The sequence below is a fragment of the Nelusetta ayraudi genome, unplaced genomic scaffold, assembly GCF_046127955.1.
Source record: "Nelusetta ayraudi isolate G7.1 ecotype Tasmania unplaced genomic scaffold, CSIRO-AGI_Nayr_v1 ptg000008l, whole genome shotgun sequence".
Taxonomy (NCBI): domain Eukaryota; kingdom Metazoa; phylum Chordata; class Actinopteri; order Tetraodontiformes; family Monacanthidae; genus Nelusetta; species Nelusetta ayraudi.
In genome coordinates, this window is record NW_027466058.1 from 3,783,475 (window position 1) to 3,805,293 (window position 21,819).

General features: G+C 45.7%; 1 protein-coding gene across 6 annotated transcripts in view; it reads left to right on the forward strand.

Annotated features, from left to right (window-relative positions):
• LOC142883694 (neurexin-1a-like) overlaps nt 1–21,819 on the forward strand; it is a 363,691-nt gene that overhangs the window by 220,692 nt on the left and 121,180 nt on the right. For 5 of the 6 annotated variants that reach the window (XM_076018787.1, XM_076018788.1, XM_076018789.1 and 2 more), the window contains 7 exons: nt 5,328–5,531; nt 7,114–7,140; nt 11,504–11,626; nt 13,213–13,594; nt 16,288–16,478; nt 17,061–17,234; nt 20,959–21,078. In XM_076018787.1, the coding sequence (XP_075874902.1) occupies nt 5,328–5,531; nt 7,114–7,140; nt 11,504–11,626; nt 13,213–13,594; nt 16,288–16,478; nt 17,061–17,234; nt 20,959–21,078 (1,221 nt within the window). Of the gene's footprint in view, nt 1–2,799; nt 3,011–5,327; nt 5,532–7,113; nt 7,141–11,503; nt 11,627–13,212; nt 13,595–16,287; nt 16,479–17,060; nt 17,235–20,958; nt 21,079–21,819 lie in introns of those variants that run through there. The other variant, XM_076018790.1, reaches the window with a different exon arrangement.

Genomic DNA, 21,819 nt, shown 5'->3' on the forward strand with positions numbered 1-21,819 from the left:
GTTAGTTAGCTCGTCTGGCTCGGCTTGGCTCAACGCTGTTTCCAAGTCTCTCCTTCCACTCCGCCTAATGAGATGACAGGAATTAGAAGCGGGCAAAGGGGGTGACACAGTTCCAGATCGTTTCGCTCTGCCATGATAATTGCGTGTGTTGGGATCGCAGCCGGACTCGGTGAAAGGAGCGAGAAAAGAAAAAAAAAAAAGAAGAAAAAAAACGAAATCCGGTCCGACCCTGAAAACATGTGCAGCTGTGCGTTTGAAGTCATTCAGAAAAAAAGACACAAAAATAGAAGACGAAAACAGCTCTCTAAAACCGTGACCTCTTCTCCTCCCCCTCTCGTTTTATTACCACTTCCTTCACATTTTTTCTTTCTTTTCTTGTTCATAACATTTTTTGGCTGCGCGCTGGCCGACTCTTGGTCCCCTGCCTGTCTCGGGCTCCGGCACCAGAGACTGGCACCGGAGAGGGCTTGTGTGGGAAGCGGCAGTACGTACGGAGGACGGGCTCTGGCGAGCTGCCAGCTGTTTTGATGGCTCCAGATTGCCTCTGCACTGGTAGGATGGGAGCGGGCACCGGCAGGGCCGAGGAGCTGTCAAAAGAATTATCCCGGCGCTCACTTATCCATGCGTGGTGTACCACCCGGTGGCAAAATACAGCTACTGCATATGGCGGCAGAGGAAGAGGAAGAGGAGGAGGAGGAGGAGGAGGAGGAGGAGGAGGAGGAGGGCAATGAATGGAGGGAATCAGAGGTGAAGGTTTTTCTTTTTTTTTCTTTTTTTTTTCGGGAGAGAGCCGTTCGCCCTATTTTGAGGGGTTTTAATTAAGCAGACAAAGCAATTTTTCCCATCCCAAATGTCTTCCCCACCATTGTTCCTCCAGTTGCTAATTAGCCCAAATATTAGTCTTGCAGCGCGAGGCAAGGCTCACGCGCCCGGCCTCCCCAGATGGCGCGCCAAGGTGCGTTACTCCCTAATGAGCGACGACACGCTCGATTCCGGCGGCTGGCGGGAGCTGCATTTCTTTACGCGCGCACGAGGGCGGCAGATGGACGCTGGAGTCTCTCGCGATAACATGGGCGCTCGGATATCGATGCGCAAATCAATGCGCGGCTCGGCTCGCGGCGGCCTAAATGCACTTAACTCCAGATAACCCGCTGACAAATGTTTACAGGCACTCTGCACTTGCGCCTCCGCGATTAACGTTGAATTTATTATTTTTGTGTACAACAGATGCGCTCCCGCACAATTTATCCGCGTCGACAAGTCCTCCCACATTAGTCAAAAGGAGGCAAAACACCGTGACCTTAAAACAGAATTGAAAAAAAAAAAGAATTTGCCCCAAATTAGAATAGCTTCAGAGGAAGAAAGCGTCCTTTTTATCACATTCATTGCTCTCAAGAGCATGAAGCTATTTGCCAGTGGCCCGAAGCTGAAGCCAAGAGGTGCAGAACGTTATTGCATAATTGTGAAATGCTGCCGTTGGCCGATATGCGGCTGCATTTTAGCACGAAAGCGCATGCGAGCCGTGCCCTTTGACAGCACACCACGTTAGTCACCGCTCACCATGCTCGAATATTGTGGTTGCAAATCAGAGAGAGACTGGTTGTCTCGCGCCCTCAAGCTGGACGCGCAGATGTGCAGAAATTGGCTCAAAGACTTGGAAGCCCTTAACATTGTGAGCACAGGACGGCATCATTTTCAGGAAGTGTTAGCGCGTTAACATGGTAGCAATATACCGTGGACCCGGGTTCTTCCAAATTATGTTATTCTGTATGTTATTCTTTTTTTTTTTTTTTTTAATGTATGTTATTTCCTAAATTGGTACGCAGTGTCCTCTCTTTAAACCCACAAAGTTGAGTGTGAAATGGCGGCCCTAATTACACACCTATCAAACGGCATGCTAATGTTCCATGCTAAACTTTTAAAAAGGCAGCAGGGGATAATAAAAACCGTGTGCTGTGTTTTCTTATTTTCCACTGTCTGTAAACTGTTGTCCAATAGCTGCTGTCAATGCTAGCTCTCTAACATTAGCATGCTAGCCTAGGCTAGCGACCTAGGTTGCATGTCAGAAAAACAAAGGCGGAAGTTGAGGCCCAGAAGGTCCCAAAAAGTCGAATTAGCTGCAAAACTACCCCATTTGGCAAAAAAAAAAAGAAAAAGAAAATCTCACGTTGAGCTAAATGTGACAGCTGCTGCTTCTGCATACAAATGAAACCATCTCATCCATTTTCCACCGATGCTCTTATCCCACTGCCCTGATTAATATGCCGTGAAGTGAAAGAGAAACATGCAAAGCTGACGCGGGGAACGGAGTTTCATACCATTCTGAGGGCGAAGCGGCCACCTTGATTCAGGAAATATATTCGGCTGGCAGCTTGTTTTCGCACATTTAATAGCCAGTGAGTCTATTTCTTTGGTTGTGTGTGTGCAGGGATGCTCAAAGAGCGCTGCGGAGAGGGAAGACACGGGCAGCTTTGAATTATTTATGATATCTCTGAGTCATGAAAACATTTTTTTTCACCCCTCCCCAAAAAGAAGCATTTTTTGAATCGGATTGGACCTGGTGCCCTAATACTGCGGGACATCGCAATCCTGTGACACGCGTTGACAGCTCACTCTTCGTGCTGAGGCCGTACTGCTGTACTGCTTGGGTGGGGGGGTTGCGGTGGGGACAACGTGCATGAGCCAGTAACCCCTCCCCACCCCCCACCTTCCCCTACGCGCGCCCCACCACGCCATATCGCCGTGGTTATTTGTAACTCCTGGAAGTGGGTCTCCCTCCCCCCCACCCCCCCGCAATCACGCATGTTTTCCTTGTAGAAAAGCCGGGGAACAATGTCGCATTGTGCTTTACAAGATGGAAAACGGATGCTTGGTTTCGTTTGGGATGCTCCGTCGCCGCTCTGACAGCCTCCTGTTGGGAGACGGGCGGAAAAAAAAACCCTCCGACATCCGTCCTCGACTCTGGAAGCATTGTACCGTCTCTGTCTGTGATCGGTTTCTCTGACTCCAGGTGTGCATCCTCTATATATTGTCAACGTCTAGACGTCCGCCTATTGTGTGAATCATTGCAAGCTGGCACAACGTTCTCCATCCGTCCAGTTAAATCGAGACTAGATGAGTGATAATTGAATAATAAGAAATCTTACTTTGCGTTCAGACAAGATGCATTTAACAAAATGTATATTTTTAACTCTCACCCTATTTCACATTCATCCACATAAGATTTTATCTACGACCATTCGCCCCACTCAAAAGTTGCAGTGTGAGATTTGGCACCGGGAGCTGCGCGCTAACAAGCGGCACGAGCTGCCTTCTTACCGATTTTGGCGGTCGCCTACTCGTCTTTTTCAGCTTTTCTCGCTGATAGACACCTTCGGCGTGCCAGGAGCTGGTGAGTGATGGGAGGCACTTCACTGCTTGGCGTGTCAGACTTGGGGAAAAAAAAAAAAAGCTAAAAAAAAAAAAAGATTTCATCGTTCCACATGTGAAAACCTTGACTGTACCCTGCTACAGGGATATTTTTAAGCGTTTTAATTTAGATGTAGATGTAATAGAAGCAAAACAGAGCTGACAGAGAGGTGGCTGTGTTTTATTTTGGATTTCATTATACAGAGGCAGCCAAAATATTACATTGCATTACATATTGCATCAGGAAAAGAAAAACAATTTACATAAATATTTAACTTGTATCCGTGCTTCTATACATATAGATATGTCTTTTGAAGTTTGATCAAATTATAGCAATGTTGAGTAACGCTGTGAACTGTTGTATGATGTTTTCCACCCAGATGGCATTACCCTCATTAATGTAGCATCAACAAGTGCTGAAGTAATGAATGTTACCGCAGAGTAGTTCGTTGTTATACACATAAATGTCTGGAAGCCAATGGCCACCACTTTGAGCACCTCCGTAAAGGCCAAAGGCAACTCGTATTACTCTTGTGATGTCTGAAGAAAATTGCTATTGAAATATTTATGCAAGTCTTTCTTCCCTGATGTGTGTATACAGCAGTTTTGGCTTACTCTGTATTATCACTTGCTCTCATTCATGGAGATCATGAGGTGAAGCTGGGATGCAGCACTCAGATCTGCCACTTAGCTTGTTGGCAATTCTCATCAGTCATTTCTCTCCACCGCCGGCCTGCTCCAGCGTCTGCTTTGCTTTTTCTTTCTTTCTTTTTTTTTTTTGCAACCAAGACAGTATAAAATTACGTCTGTTGTCTCTCGTTTTATATTTTTGTTTTGTTTACCAGTAAAGACAGTTTGACAGTCTAGCTGTTTCATGCCGGTGTGTCGGAACACTTTCTGAATGCAGTCCCTTGCTTGGCGGGAAGCCGAGAGTTTAGCAAGCGAAAACTCGTTTGTCACACACCTCTGTCATCCTGCGCATACCCTCGGAGGGCCGAGGAGGAATTGGATTTTGGGTAGGGAATGCAACGGAATCGTCCCGGGAGATGGATGTGACACTGGCTCCGTGTGACGAGGAGGCGCGCGTGCACGTCGCCGCCGCTGCCCTATCGCCAGGGCCGGTCTCCATCTGCAGTCCATCCGACGTAGCATCTATCTGCCTCGCTGCAGCAGCAGCAGCAGCAGTAATGGCTTTGTTATTGGGTTACGGTTTAGTTACATTTCCGGAAATGCTGTTACAAGCCCCCGCCGGCCGCCGCCACCGCCGCCGCACAATCTTCCCGGCATTTCACCCGGGCGTCTCTGTAATGCTTCGAGTAAATGCAGTCACCCGGAGCATGAGTTGGGCTTCGTGGACTGCAACAGCTCAACCAGATTTTGTGCTTTCATCAATTTTTACACACACATATATACACACACACAGGCACACATTTTTTCTTCGCAAAAAGGTGTCCTTTGGTAGTTTTATGATGTTATTGTGGATGCATAAATCATGAATGAAATGCTGCTGTTGGTTTTCTAGTAAGGAAAAAATACATCATTGAAATAAAAGTCATTTAAAAACTGCAGATTATAATTACAATAATTATAACTTGTCGCTAACTCGGACGTGCGTGATAGAAGCGCAGGTGTTCATTTGATTGCAGTATGCTTTCTGACCACGAGGTGCTACTAACTCTTACACACTGGATCTTTAATGTTAGTGTAGCGTGTAATGTGACCTGTGAGCTTTTGTAATCACTCAAACAAGGCATATATTGCTGTAAGCAGTCATGGCAAGGCATGTCAATATTGGTATGAGTCTGAAAGGCTCAAAGCTGACATCACATAAGCATCGTCCACTTAACTGTGAATGGGAAACAGACATCCATTCGAAGCGGACCGATTGGCTAATGTTGTCTCCTTGACTCTCCCCGCAGAGGCAACCATCCTCAGCTACGACGGCAGCAAGTTCATGAAGGTGCAGCTGCCGGTGGTGATGCACACGGAGGCCGAGGACGTGTCTCTGCGCTTCCGCTCCCAGCGAGCCTACGGCATCCTCATCGCCACCACGTCGCGGGACTCGGCCGACACCCTGCGCCTGGAGCTGGAGAGCGGCCGCGTCCGCCTCACTGTCAACTTAGGTAACGCCTCGGAGACGACGATGACGACGACGGCAATGACAAAAAAAAAACAAAAAAAACACATTCACGCACACCCTTCCTTCCCTCTCTTTTTGCACATGAGATTCTTAACACACACACACACACACACACACACACAGACAGAGAAAAGGTGTTGAACGCTTTCAATGGCAAAAAAAAACAAACAAACAAAAAAACACAAAGTCTGCGGCTCTTGCGCTCACTGCCAGCGGAGTGCACAGCTGCCTTGTGCCCAGCGGGGGAATGCTCACTGCCCACTCCATCTCAAGCTGACCTCAAAATAAACTTCCGCGCACGTGCGCGCGGGCCCTCTTTCGCTGCACAAGTGCCTCGTTAGCGTGCGCACGGGGAGGAGGGGAAGGGACAGAGGAGGCCTTAAGAAAGTTCCCTCGTTAAGACGAGAAGCTGCGTATTGTCACTATTAATCTCTGTTAGACCCTCTAATAAAGTTGACACGTGGCCAAGGAGAGCCACAAGCTCCTCTGTTTCTTCTTATAAATAAGTCGCTGATATATGGATCGGATGCACCGATGCGCGCAAATCGAAAAATGTGTCCTAAATTAGTGCAAAATAAAATAAAGAATGGGGTGTGCAGGGGAAGACCAGGAACGGCCTGAGTCCGACGTTAACCAAACTGAAACATCGGGCACGTCAAGTCATAATAAAGGACACAGGGCTCAAATTCTTTTCAGGCATAATCTCCTTTTTCCCAGACACATTTCCTGTGTCTTAAGCCTCTCCGGAAGCTCGACGTCCCCTTTGAAAAGCGGAGCATTCCCCAGACAGGGTGGGCTCGTGTCACTCCCTGGCTGTTCGCGACCACTTTTCTGCTGCGGTTGACGACACACGACAGGCAGGGGCCAATCGGGAAGTGGGGTGGTGGCGGCGGGGAGGGAGTGGGAGTTCAATCTGGGTCACCTTTCTCAAAGGAGGGCACGCCAGCTAAGCTTTAGAGGCAGGGGAGATAAAAAAAAAAAAAAAAAAAAAAAAGGAAGCTAAGATTAAACGTGCCTTTGGAGCCGCACGTTTGGCAAAAGCTTGATCAAATAATGGCGGCAGCGGCGGCGTTTTTTTTATCCGCCGCCGGTTCTACTTGTTGCGCAATGAGAACGAAAACGCTCTGTAATCTTGCAACATACGGAAAAAACCAAAAACCAGGCAGATTAATTTATAGAGAGATTGGTTTGCTAGTGGGGGTTAGCTGCTTCCGTTTGACCCTGCCTGACCCTGACCGAAGCCTGACGTTCTCAGTGTAAAGACCTCATTCTGGGGAAAAAAAACAACAAAAAAAACAAAAGCTTGAAAAATGAATCATTCTTTGGGTGCACAGCCAAAACACTCCACTCCATTCCCTGCACCTGTATTTCTGTGCACCGCCCCGCTGGTGCTCCTTGGGCGCAGCCGAGCGGCTTACCGGTTCAGAGGGCTCGGCAGAGGACGGTCAGTGTCCGTGTGTGCGTCCCCAGAGAGGTGGACTGTGTGCTTTGATGATGTCTGCAGCTGTGACGTTGAAAGATGAATTTATCTCTCATCTATTCTCCCCCCCCCCCCTCCCATCTAGATTGTATCAGGATTAACTGTACAACCAGTAAGTCACGCTTCACCTTAATTCCTTTTCTTCTTCTTCTCCTCCTGCTGCTCCCTCCTCTTCTTCTACTCTCCCTATCTCTGCTATGTATCTCTGTCTCTGGATGTTCATGTTTTAATGTATTTTTGCGGGTTGACCGTTTCACCTCCGACGTGGCTTTTAAAAGCACAGACGCCGCAACGAAATTGACGAGCGCGTAGAGAAACTGTTTGACTTCTGACTCGCACCTTTGCCTTCGACTCAACTGCCGGGTGGATTTTGCGTTGCATCAACTGTTATGGGGGGGGGCTTGGGTTAATGATGTGCACACTCAGGGCAAGTCAGCTGTGGTTGTGCACCTGGACTTGTTTGCAATTAAAACGAGAGAATTCATGCCGATATGAAACGCAACCTTTTTTGTTTGTGTAGACACGCCTGATTTTTGCCTTTTTCCCCGCCTCGTGTTTTTTTCTCATTTTATTCTTGTTTCCTTTCTTCTTCAACATTTCACGCCGGCAGTAAATTGATGAGGCCATCGAAGGCGCGGAGGAAATACAGAGTGTGGTTTTATTGTTCTCATTAACCTGCCTCGCAGAGCAGAAAGACAGGGATAAGGAGGAGGGGGGAGAAAATACATCTCGTGGCTCGCCATGCGCGCGCGTGCGTGTGCGCGCGGCTCAAAACAGAGATGACGTAGTCGGGCAGCTAAATGCACCTGACGTCCGTTATTATAACATTTGCCTCGCACACCGCCGCTCTGAGCATGAAATGCGGACGACGTCCCCTCAGAAGAACAGCAAGAGCGTTGGATCTATCTATGTGTGTGTGTGTGTGTGTGTGTGTGTGTGTGTGTGTGTGTGTGTGTGTGTGAGTGTGAACTGGTACAGTATCTGAAGGTCAACCGCCTCATGACGAGCGCAGACTTGCACAACAAAACGCCTCCGCGCACGCAGTGACCTCAAGACACAGAGCCGGCTCTGCTTAGCACCTTTCTAAATGCTAAATAGCAGTTTTCACGCATCTCTAATAGCACCCGATGCTTAGTAATGATCATGTTAACGTCGAATAGAAAACAGAAGCGAAATGGGAAAAAAAAATATCACGCGGCATTACGGGCATTTTGTATTAGCTGAGACTCTTGGAAACACTTTAATAGTCCCTGCTCGTAAAGAGCTTAATCCCCTTTATTTATTTATTTAATCCCTCTGCTGTTATTTTCCTCGCTGTTATTTCTGGCCTTCCTTCTTTTTTTTTCACCCCTCTGTGCTAATTAACGTGCCTTGTCAGGCGCCAAGGCTGCGGTCAGCTTGGTGTATGAAGAATTTCAGCAGCGACTCAAAGAACACATCACTGTCAATTAGGGACCTGGGATCCCTGGGGCTGCCCGGAGCTGTCTGAGGGAAACACTGCCGCTTTGACTTAAACACTGTTAACTGGCGCTGAGTGACAACAAGCGTGAGAACAAAAAAAAAATGAACTGAAAATAACCTGTGACATTCTCATGTGTGATCTCACCTTTATTTTGGTGAACAAGAAACAGTTTTTTTTATTCTAGACAGGCCCAGCATTATTGACTTCTATAAACGTAAAACCATGTCAGATCTATATTTACAATATTGGTTGTACAACTGCTATTTTCTAAACTCTCCTCCCTTTTGCAAATTAACAAAACACCTTATTATTTTCATGAGGTTGTTGGTGCCCTAAGTCAAATCACAGATATTTTCGTTGTTCCATGTCTCTGAAATCCAAAGGAATGGGAGAATTCCATCCATTACTTCTATTGCGCTCCTTTGTTTTCCTAATCGTGGGCTAGATATGTGGTTCTGTTGGTTTGTTTCCCCCAAGACAATCAATCATGTGAGGCTGTTGCGTTGGATCAAAACCAGACCAAAAATAGCCAAAATACAGGACCTTTAAAACTTTATGAATAATAGAACATTGATCTGCTTATGTCACGTCAAGCTAACACCAGTGTTACAGTGTCAGCTTGACCTCAAATCCAAGCCAGCAGGCTGTTATAAATCTTCTAGTCTCATCCTCAAAGTGCCATGCTGCTTTGCGACCTGCACTGGAGTAGTATTGACTGCCGTCACTTATAGTTCCGACATTATGTAACCTCCGCTTGTTTAAGCCATGTCCACAAATGCCTCCCCATTAGCACGACATTGATTGGACAAACACCTCCCCCACCCCACCCCACCCCACCCTTCCGCCTGCCGTAGCCCGGACAGCGGGACGAGCTCTCCCCGTGTTGGTGCGCGACGTCTTTTGATGTCTTCATCGACATTCACCCTCAGCACAAGTCAGCTGCTCGCTCAGCACTCCTCCACCCCTCAAAACCTGCGAGAGTCGGAGGGGCCAGGTGGCACCGGAAATCTGGCCTGCCAGCCAGCCAGCCAACCAAATAGCGGCTGACTGGATAATCACTTTTTTTTTTTTTTTTTCACACACTGCCCAGCTCCTCACATATCACAACCCGTTCCCATGGGCTCCGGGAGCCAACGAGGCAGGGAGAGATCACGGCGGCGGATCCATCACTTTGGATGGATCAGTGTTGGTGTGGCCTCTGGAGGGACAGTTTGACTGAGGGGACCTACTTGTCCGGGCCGCCAGATGGCCCGTTGTGTCGTCACGCGGCCGAGCCAGAGCTGGGCGAGAAGCGAGTGTCGCCGGTGGGAATGTGACCCCTTAACACGGTCGACCCTTCCATCCCGCCCGCCCCCCGCTCCCCACACCCTCTTTCCCCTCGGCTCCTCGGAGGACGGCCGTGATGGAAGGCAAAGATCAAGCGAGCTTTCAAGTCCGTCCTGCCCCATTATTTCATATCTTTCCCTCCTTAAGCCCCTCACCAGTTGTCGGCTCCAATCCGGCCCTGGTGTTTAGTGCTTACAGAGCAGAGCTACTTCGGATTGAAACCTCGGCCCAGCGTCTCGCAGCGGATCAGATTTGCATACGCGTGGAAACCGAGTCTTTGAAGATGGCCGGAGGGGAGCAGATAAACAGCGGCGAAGGCGTCCAGGAGAAAGAAACCGAGGCGCTTAAGTGAAATGTTGCACGAGGTGCCCCCTGGCCTCGGCAGTCACAGTGGCCTTGTGTGCTTGCGAGCGAGCGCGTGTGTGCGTGCGTGCGTGTGTGTTGCGTGTGTGTGTGTGCGTGCGTGCGTGCCCAGCAGTGAAACATCAGAGCACGTTGCAGCACTTCAAGATGCTCCTCGACGAGCGCAGCATGAAAAAATAATGCGATGCCCCAATTGGACCAATGTTGGAACGTCGAACAGCAGCGGCGTAACTCTCACTCTTCCGCTCTTCACATCACACAGATTTTTGCCCCTGATTGCTCCGCTTTTATTTGCGGCGATGAATTTAGACTGAGAGTTGTCTCTGTCTTTTGGAGGGGGAACTGTGATCCGCCGTGACATCTCCATCACTGCCTGCCACCGGTGACGCACTTAATGCAATATTTAAAAAGGCCGGCTTTGGGATCCGGTGTGGGGAAATGATTCACCGGTGAGTGAGAATTAACAGTCGAACGTTACGAAAGAATTATTTAATGAATTGAATGAATTCCAAATGATTAATCGCTGGCATAATAAGGCTGAGCTCGCGCTGCTTTTGCCAAGATGCCTAATAAACTGAAGAAGGGGAAGTTGGAATTAAAATCACACTCTATATTTCACGGACCATGGCCTTGCTGTGTCGTTTTAAACAGTTTCTCCCTCTCACTCTCTGCCTATATGGCCTGCTCGGATAAGAGGAGGATTACTTTTCACATCACTATTTCATTTTTGGAGGAAGGACACGAGAGGAATCAAATCCACTTTTGTGGGTAAACAAGGTGCTGGAGTGTAAAATGCCTGCGCTGCCAAGCGTTTTCAGTAGTTTTTTGCTGCCCCCAAGTGGTGTGAATATATATATTTTTCTTTTTTTCTAGAAAAAGTATCACACGAGACGGTGAGAGACGAGCTTTTGGGAAATGGCTGAAATAGTACTCATTTAGACGCTTTGAGCACTTTGAACAGTTAGGGCGAATATTGTTGGTGATATACAAAAAAAAAAATATGACGTCTTAAATTGCTGCCCTCCACTCCTCCTGCTGGGGGAAAACGGTATTGAGTGACAATTCAGAAATTCTATGCCTTATTTATGGCGTTATCCGCGCAGCAAATGCAAGTCAGAGTGATGTGTGTACGGACCATTAACTACGTCTACCTTTAGGTTGTTTTTTTTTTTCCTGCCTCCGTCAAACTACTCAACTCCTCCTCTCTATCCTCCCTTTGATCTCCTCCTCCTCCTCCTCCTCCTCTCTGTCTCTCAGCCTGTCTGTCATGTACGTGTTCTCCGTGCCTGCTTGTGTGTTAACGGCTCTTTGGACTGTCCTGCAGGCAAAGGTCCAGAGACTATTTTTGCGGGTCAGAATCTGAACGATAATGAGTGGCACACAGTGCGTGTGTTCAGGAGGGGCAAGGTTTTGAAGCTGACCGTGGACGATCTGCAGCCCGTGGAAGGTACCACTCATCCTCTGTTTCCTCTGAAAAGAATCATGTTCAACTTCCAAGTAATTCAGTTTTTCCACAGGTTGTCGGACTCTCAGATAAGAAGTATGTGCTACAGTAACATAACCATATAAATACGAAAACATCTTATAAAAAGTATACATGAAGACCCAGTGGTTAAGATCTTAAATGCATCTGATAGTGTGAGATGTAATTTCAAATTCACATTTATGCTGCTAGTTATATTAAATCCTAAAAATGTTCACACTATTAAGTAGAGTTTATAGTAACATACACTTTTTTTACCCAGAAAAAAAAGTCATAATTTGCAATATGTTGTCTGACCACCAGATGCCGCTAAATCCTACACTCTGGGCCTTTAATTCTCCTCAGAGAGAATGAATTATTTACAATCTGTTTGCTTGAGCTTGAGAAATAATTATTTTTGTTGTTATTTTCATCCACAGAATTTGAATGAAATATGAAAAAAAAAATGTAACATAAAGCAGAATGTGCACTAGAAATAGAGCAGGAATTATTGGCGTGTCTTTGTCAGCTTCCATGTTGCCTGGAGAATGAAAACATTCTAAAATATAGAGAACTCACAGCAACTAAATTTCACTAATTTAGGCAGAAGAAGCCGTTCTCCAGTATTTTTCTTTTTTGGAGTAGCGGGACATATTTAGGTAACCTGTACCTGATTCACAAGGGAAACTAAACACCAGTCAGTGACAACTTGGTATCCAAACTAAGGTTGAGTTCCATTAGACAGATGTGAAATGGAAACTATTGCATGTACAGATTTTACACACGTAATTAACTTTTAATGAGCCGCCAACCCCCATCAAGCTGTAGGACTGCACTATTGTTGAATAAGGAATATGAGGCTATAACACTGTGGTAATAATGGTTGTCCACCAAGCTTTTTAAACCTTGTGAAATTACTCCAAATATGATGATTGAGTGACCAAGGACTCAGTCTGCACGCAGAATAAAATTAAACCCACTCCAGTCGGGCTTGTAGATTTAGCAGCCCTGGATTACAATAGAAAGGGACTTCTGTGTCTGTTGTCCTCCTGCTCTGTGTTTCTCGGGCGTCCTGGCAATGCAGCCACACATCCGCTCTTCTTCTTCGCCCTGGGAACTGTATGCACCCTCCCGCGCCTGACACCTTGTCAGTAAACAAAAATAGAGGAAAACAGACTTGTCCCGGCTTGTAATTTCCAGAAGGACAAAACAAAACAGAGGAAACAGTGAGAGGGACAACCTCTCGCCTGACAGTGACACAGTCAGAGACATCTGCCGTGTCCTTGTAGGGCAGCCAGCCCGTTGTTGCACACGTGCAGAGCCGAGCGGCTTCATCTCGTGGTGATATAACACGGAATGTAGCGCCTTCATACATGTTGTTGTGCTGAAGACACTTGAGCAAACTTTGTCCTTTGTGCAAGGTCAGATTCAGACTTTAAAACATGCTATTGCCAGTACCACTGTGACGATCGGCCACCTGCCGCTGACCTTTTAATTGCAAAGCCTTGACCCTCCCCTCCTCCTCAACCACCCCTCCCCCGCCCCATCCCCGCTGTCTCCGACGACGCCAGGTCAAATGGCGGGCGACCACACCCAGCTGGAGTTCCACAACATCGAGACGGGCATCGTGACGGAGAAGCGCTTCATGAACATGGTGCCCTCCAACTTCATTGGCCACCTGCAGAGCCTGTCCTTCAACGGCATGGCCTACATCGACCTGTGCAAGAACGGCGACATCGACTACTGCGAGCTCAACGCCATGATCGGCTTCAAGAACATCATCGCCGACCCCGTCACCTTCAAGTCGCGCTCCAGCTACGTGACGCTCACCACACTGCAGGCCTACTACTCCATGCACCTCTTCTTCCAGTTCAAGACCACCTCCTCCGACGGCCTCATCCTCTACAACAGCGGGGACGGAACCGACTTCATTGTGGTGGAGCTCGTCAAAGGGTAAGATTAGTACAGAAGAATATGATGCTTTTTTTTTGCTTTTTTTTTTTTTTATTTTTATTTTTTTTACATCTGACTCAGGGGTGGTAAGAAATTGTAAGAAAATGCTGCATAGAATCTATGTAGGTAAATCTGTCAGATTCCACTGTGCAAGTGTTGCAGGAGCGGAACGCTCTTCCCATCTGTGCCCGGTAAGCATCAGTTACAGATATGTGGATAACATTGTTTCAAATAGCCAATAAAACACACACAAAATAATAGTAGTTACAAAATTGTCAACAATAGTCAATGTTGTCAATGTAGTCAACAATAGGACACATTGCCACTTACCTTTCTATTTACATTAAAGACAGGCAGAACTAAACGGTAAAGGCACTTAATGCTAACAAAATACAGTGCTGTTCAATGTATGACATGGGTGACATAAAACAACGACAGGGACAGCCAAGCAACCTCAAAGTAAGACGTCACAGTTACGTCAGGTTCTCACTTTAATCATGGCTGTTGTCACATAATAAGCAGTTCCAGTGTGAGCTTGCAGTTGCGTTTCCAGCTGCGATAAGTCCTGAAAGGCTTCCAGTCGCACGTCTGTCACACCAGAATCGTTCCATGTGCAGTAAATTTGGCAGTTACTTAGTGACAGCCTGCAATTGTGTCTTCCAAGTATTGCGTAACAGGAAATAAACCAAGGTTTTTGTGTTAGATAGATGGATAGGTAGATAGATAGCTTGTGTAAAAGCTAACCTGCACACCAGACAAAGTGTGTTGTTGTTTTTTTTTGTTTTGTTTTTTAGCTTAGCCCCTTTTTCTTTTCTTTTTTTTTTTTTAATGGGTAGGCAAAATTTGAAAAGTGATTGGTAAAAATGTCCATCTAACACATCCATGCAGAGCAGTCAGGTTTGTTTTGCCAGCTTGAGGTTTTCCTTTTGGGACAAAACAAACGTTAGCCACGTAGCTCGCTGCTACCACGCAAATGCAGCCATTTGGGGGTAGAGTAAAAAGTGAAACCATATTCTTGCACCGAGAAAATTCTTTCCTAGCAGAAGCCACTGTTCCAGACATTCTTCCCGGCATTCTCCTGTGCTTTTTCGGAGCTGCGGCCAACTTTTATCACATATCCTAAACGTATTTGTCTGTCCGACTTCTTTTATCCTTTAGAGGAATGATGCCACAGTCTTGATTGCTCTGTATCGGCAGGACTGATGAGCGAGATCATAGATTGGAATCGGACTTTGTTGAAATTCTAATCAGGATGCTGAGCAAGGTTATGCAATCGGGATAATTACTGGAAAATGGGGCAGATAGATGTAGGGTTACTCTGACAAATTAACACGATTGTTTTCCTTCGATCTGAAAAGCTCAAATGAAAACTCAAATCTTCCATAAGCCTTTATTAACACTAATCCTTGGCACTGGTGGCAGAGCTTCTGTGAGTAAATAGCTTCGAACTTGAAAATGTCAAATCCCCCTTTTCTTTTTTTGTTTAGTTTTGTTGTTGTAGTAGGTGGCCTCTCAGCTCCTCCGCTAAGACTAGTTGCAGGCAGCGCGTGGTCGGGATGCATTTTGGAATGCTGTCAGAGCGATGGATGGATGAGCTCTTTAATATATCTTTAATGCGTCTCAGGTGTGTCTACTCGTACAAAGGCTTTTGATGACGAAAGACAGCTTGAAAATATCAGGTCTGCTGGGGTCTCGGCAGTATCTGCTGCTCTGTGGTGCAAGAGTCAGGACTGCTGGCTGTGTGCTATCCAGCCTTGATAGAATTAGTCCATAAACGATTTGGATCGATCCTAGAGTTAAAGAAGAAGAAGAAGAAGAAGAAGAAGTTTGATTTCGTTTTGGAGATTCTTTTTGGGAATAAAATAGTTTTGATGCTGCAATAACTACAATGCCCCTTTTAGCACAGCCATTACTTGGGCTACAGGTGTAAAGGCAGAACACAGACACATTGCAGCTCTTTACAAACTTGCATTTTTATATAGTACTCATGTAAAAGCCTCCATGAGAATGGATTCTGTTTTTTAATAACGGCACTCTCCATTATGTATGACAATTTCCTAATAGAAGTAGGGTTTTTTTTTTGGTGTCATTTGCTTTTAATATTCAAATTTTCCTCTTATCACCCCTCTGCCAGAATATTTACTGAAAGAGCTCCTGGCTATTACTGTTCTTTTCAAAACTTCACGAAGGCACAACAAATACCCCGACATAAAAGGGAATCGACTGCACGAGGGTGTGTTTCTTATTACTGAATTGCAGCCACAGAATGACCTTCTTTCAAGTAATGCCTGGAGTTAAGGTGCTATTCAGCGCAGCCGACATTAAAGTTGTACATTCTAATTAAAATGGGCACGCGCCTCACAAATTGCCTGTAAACCAGCAAATTCAGCAGCCGCTCCGTTTAACGAGGCCCGCCACCCTTTTGTTTAATCAGCTCCGATTCAGACAGCTGCTCTTCTCTGATAGTTTCATATCGGCACGTTTCAACGCGCAACTGCTGCGGTGCCTCGCGTCAAGGCGGAGGAAATTAATTCACGCACTCCTGCTCCAGTTTCCGGGGCTTTATTGCACTTTTCTAATTATTCATTTTAAATTAACAACGTCGCATTGTTGTTGTGTTTTGTTTTTATTTTTCTTCCTATTTTTGTTATCTATGGTTAAACCGTCTCACGTCAAGCTTTCCCCTCTTCCAGCTACCTGCACTACGTGTCCGACCTGGGAAATGGGGCCCACCTGATCAAAGGCAACTCCAACAAGCCCCTCAACGACAACCACTGGCACAACGTCATCATCTCCCGCGACACTAACAACCTCCACATGGTCAAGATAGACACCAAGGTCACCACGCAGACCACCACAGGAGCCAAGAACCTGGACCTTAAGGGTGTGTAGGCACGGCGGGGTTTCCCGACTGTGGTCAGACTTCATTAAATTTGGGCTTGAGGTGGAGAAAAGTGTCTTAACAGCAGGGATGAAACTTGCTGGGACAGAGCCAGAAGAGGGGAAAAAAAAAAAGCAATTGTCGGCTCTTGATCATTACCACGGTGGAGGGAGCCTGGGGCGAGGAAGTCAGTCCTCACCTGATCCGTACAGCACAGTCACTCGCTCTGTCTGTCTGTGAAGCTCAAAGAAAATGTCACGCACCAAATTGCACCAAACTTGGAGAAAAGTATTTTTTTCTAAGTAGTGAGGAAATAAGGAACATCGATCATATTTATTATATTTATGTATCTATTGTATGTTAAATAATTGCAGTTTGTTTGAATTGTTAATAATAATAATAATAATAATAATAATAATAATAATAATAATAATAATAATAATAATAATAATCTGTGAAAATGACTAAATACTTAAAGAATCTTTAAATCTTTAAATCTGCCTTTATCCATCAAGCAAACGTTATTGAAACCACGTTCTCTGTCCACTAGGGGTCAGTATTGTTGCATTTGTCCTCTCCCAACAGGCAACCTGTTCGTCGGCGGAGTGGCGAAGGAGATGTTCAAGGAGCTTCCCAAGCTCGTGCATGCCAAGGAGGGCTTCCAGGGCTGCCTGGCGTCGGTGGACCTGAACGGGCGGCTGCCGGACCTGATGTCGGACGCTCTGGACTGCGTGGGCCAGATAGAGAGGGGGTGTGAAGGTGAGTCACCCCGGCGCCGCCTGTGGCACAAGATTTGACTGGAGCGCTGGGTTGCTGTTTTGATTTTCTTTTTCTTTTTTCTTTTGGTTTTATTTTCTTTCTTTTCCTCTTTGCTCCAGTTCAGTGACACAATCACGCCCACCGCCTCCCTGCTTTTATTATAAGAACCCACAGTTTTCACATTGATGATAGAATTATTCAGTCTGCCAGGACATGACACAGACACACACACACACACACACACACACACACACACACACACACACACACACACACACACACACACACACACACACAGCCACCCCCAGGACCTAGTCACCCCAGCACTGTCAACCCGTGGCATATCAATTGACACCCATAATGCGTGTTTGTATTCTCTCAGCATGCATCAAGCTCTGACACTTCTCCACAGGCGATCATTTCTGTTTCACTTAGCCATAATCTGATTATTGTCTCTGCCATATTTGTCCTGCCACTGTTATTTCCCATTTTATCCCCATTCTGTGTTATTTTTTTTTTATTTATTTTTTTTCCGTTCACCCCCGCGCTCTGTGCGTGCTTACTGGATCTGAGAGTTTGCCAGAAGCAATACCTATGAATTATGTATGAAGCCCTTTGTTGCATACATGAATATCATTTGCCCGGTCTAATGTGTTCACCACATCCAGAGACAATATTTGATCTATTATTTTTCTTCTCCCCCCCCATCTCCTCTCCCTACTATGTCACTCACAGTTTAATTTCACCACTCACGCACTCTTATTCTATTTGGTAATAAACTTCTGATATTTTCGTGTAGCGACATTGCAAGTTTAATCAGCTCCGTAACCGTGTGCGGGCCTGTCAAACCCCGGATTCATTTATTTATTTATTTCCCCTCCGCCGCCCATATTAACGGCCGCCCTGCTCGGAGAATGGCTGCGATGGTATCGCATTTATTAAACTGAGCACAAAGAGTTGGAAGGTAGCCGGCGATGATCAGCATGTGGGGCGGAGAATGTTTCTCCATTCATCATCATACTTTACTTACCATAACAAAGCGCATCGCCGTCCTGATCCAGTGGCTCAGCGATTGCGTGTTTTTGACTCGGTGTTGCCGTTGCCACTTCGGGGGAGGAGCTGCAGCTTTTTCGCCTCCACTCCGAAGTGCCTATCCGAGGACAGACAACCCCTTCCTCCACCTGCAACCCCACCCAGCCCTACACTCTGTGTTTCTGTTGCACCGTGGCTGATGTCTCAGTGCTTTACTAACGGCCGCTCTACTTTGCATTTTCCTTCCCCACTATTTTTGCTGACAAAAAAGTTGCATTGATGAAAGCTGACTTGCAAGGTAGATAGCTCTGTCTCCCAACCCCCCAAACCCCCAGATTCAACCCCACATCAGTATTGTATTGGACCCCCGCGCCCCCCCCACCCCTCCCAAAACACACTTTCTACATCCTGTGAGCAACGTGGCTGCTTAGTCTGCTTAGTCTGAACTCGCCCTCCTCCTGAAGTGTGACTCAGCGCTTCAGTCCCATAGGAATACAAGTAGAACCACAGTCTTGTATTAAACTCTATGGGGAATCACTGTTTTTTTTGAGTGGCACCAATGCATTGTGTGTTTTGAACCAGGGTTATATTGTTCCGTTTTCTGGTTTTGCTACGATTCTATTTTAATGTCTATATGGAAAAAATATAGTATAAAGTATTTTTTTTCCATTTATTGTTTGTCAACATACATTAGACATGAAGAAACAAAACTGAAGTCTCAACAAATATGCATGACTTTTAACTCCAATTTCCTTCCCCTTTACACTCTTGTACAATGAATCATTTATTTTTCTTTACAAAAAGGTTCATGATGTGATTGTGGTGCATGTTTTCTCTGCCTTTTCAGGCTAGACTGTAAACCCCACTATGGCCTTCAAATCAGTTCAGAGCTTTTGAAAAAACACGTAGCTCAAATCTATGATGGTAAAAATTAATTAGTAATTAAATATTATAATAAATTCAACTCATAACTTAAAGTAATTACAATTTAAACTTTTGTTTCAAACATACATGTGCCACATTGGCAGAGACAGTCTTTATGTAGGAACAGTGAAGAAAAACTTTTTTTGTACATGTTTTTGTATCTTCATCTTTATGATTTCCTTTGATAGCGTTTACATTTGCCAGAATCAATACTGCGTGCATCATTTTACTTTTTGCATTCCCCCCCCCCTCCGAAACACCGAGTGGGCAACGGCAAGCTATTAAGCCGTTACCATAGTTACTGCCAGGCTGAGCGTTAGCAGGCTTTATTTGAAAATAAATAAATAAAAAAGCCAAATGTATGTAAGAGATGGACTCTAATGCATGTGTGAAATCAACAACCGTGAAGCGCCCCTTCATGGATGAAATAATAACACGGCGGCAGTGATAAACAAAAAAACAACCTCCAAACTGTATTTTTCATGGCAAGTTGCATATTTATCTGGGTACTTTGACATCCCCAAGTCATGCATGCGGTTCATTTCAAATGTGTATAATGTAATATTGTGAAAAGTTTTGCATTTATAAGCAGATAAACTCAAATCAGACATGATAAACCCACTTGAAAGAGCAACAAGGTAAAACTGTGGCCTCATTTATTATTAAGAGTAGTGCTTATCACCCAATTTCTGCACTCAGCGACATAACAACGCCCTAAACTGGAAGCTGCTGTATGAGCTGCAGGTGACGATGACAGTGTCGCCTCCCTGATAAAGAGGAAATGAAAATGACGAGACGATGAGTGCAGAAACATTTATCTCCCTGCACGCAGCCACTTGGATCACCTCCAGAATCATTTTTGAGAGCCCATTGTCCACCTCTAATAATTGATTCAGCGATTGCTGTATTGTCACCATTGTTCTATGAACACAGAACAACGCTGCACTCCATTGGCTTGTGGTCTCTTCTTGCTGCAATTACCAGTCAGTTTGAATTCATATCTTGTGTGTTCATCAGCCCGAATCGTTTAGGAGGCTGTGTGTGGAGCAAAGATGAGCAATATTGTATCTTTTAGTGGTACAGGCTGCTGATTGACAGAATGAGGTGCATCCATCGCCACTGGAGGGGCTGGCTAGGCCTGGGTTGTATCAGAGAGGAGATTGCCTGGACAGGAAACGCTCGCCAAGCTCCCCCAACACCAACAAACTGTACAGTTCCAGAGAACTTCTCGCCGTCATTTTAGGCCTGCCCCCATTTTAAATATCATGTCAGAGGGAAAAGGGAGGCAACCTTTAAATCACTGAGTCATGCTCCCCGTTAATGGTCCTAATCCAATTAATCCAATTAATGGTCCTAATCCAGCCACATTTAGTCTTAAATTCAACAGTCTGGATCGTGACGGAAGTAGATAAGAGACTCAAGTCTTCAAAAGACATCTTGAAACAATTATGATTATTTAATTAGGTTGTTAAAAAAAAATCCTGTTCATGCGAAGTTGTTCCATTGTCTCCGTCTGTGGCCCGCCGTCTGGAGCCTTTGCAGCTAACTATGACATTATTCACAACTGTATTTGCATAGCATATGTTTACCCTGTGCTTGGTTTGGCTTCCAACTTGCAGCAGTCTATTGTTAGTATGTAGAGTGTGGCATTTAATTTGACTGCAGAGTCGATACGTGGACGGTGCAACTTTATTATTGTTATTGTCATCGTTGTTGTTGCTGTTGGGGAACGTCTGCTCACAAAGTTGCTCTTTATCTCCATGCACAGGCCCAAGCACCACTTGCCAGGAGGACTCGTGCGCCAACCAGGGCGTGTGTCTGCAGCAGTGGGAGGGCTTCAGCTGCGACTGTAGCATGACGACATTTGGAGGGCCGCTGTGCAACGACGGTAGGGGTCCACTCTCCGGATCTTGCTCTTTCATTTTTTTTTTTTATTTCTTTTTTTTCGGTAGTTCTCACGGAAGAAGAACTGCGGAAAACATCAAAACTCAGATCAGTTCATCTGTTTCCCAATGAGTCAGCACAAAAAAATGCCATAATTAGCCTTGTTGCTATTACCAACTGGTTGGATCATTATTTGAGTGCCTTGGTTAGCATCAAAGGTAAGGCCAGTTTTAACTTGCAGTAAATGTGTTCACATGCAAGTTTAGTGTTTTGCTGAAATTTGGCATTCCTGCCAGTTAAACAAATGTGCAGTGTGTTGACTCGGTGACTCGGTAAACTAGAGGGAGTCTTGTCACTTTCTGTTTGCTGTCTGAGAAGCTGCAGCTGAGTGCAGATTAAAACTGTAGAATTTCCATTAATGTTTCAGAGGTTTGCCACTAGAGGGAGCAACAAACATTGTGTTCTGGTAAATAAAACATGAGCAGTAAGTCGACGTGAGGTGGGGAAAAACAGACATAGACCAGACATGCTGGCATTGTGTATTAGAAATTTTACTGGAGTTCAACCTGGCAGCCTTGTGCACTGTTTATTTCCAAATTAAACCTGACTATTTGTGCCGATGAATGCAGTATTTATTAGATTAATCCCCCTTGAAGTTCTATCCGCGCTCATTTGCATGGACGTCCGTGGCCATTAAACGTATAGCCTTGGCGGGATTCTCCGCTAATGCCCGCTCCGCCCACGT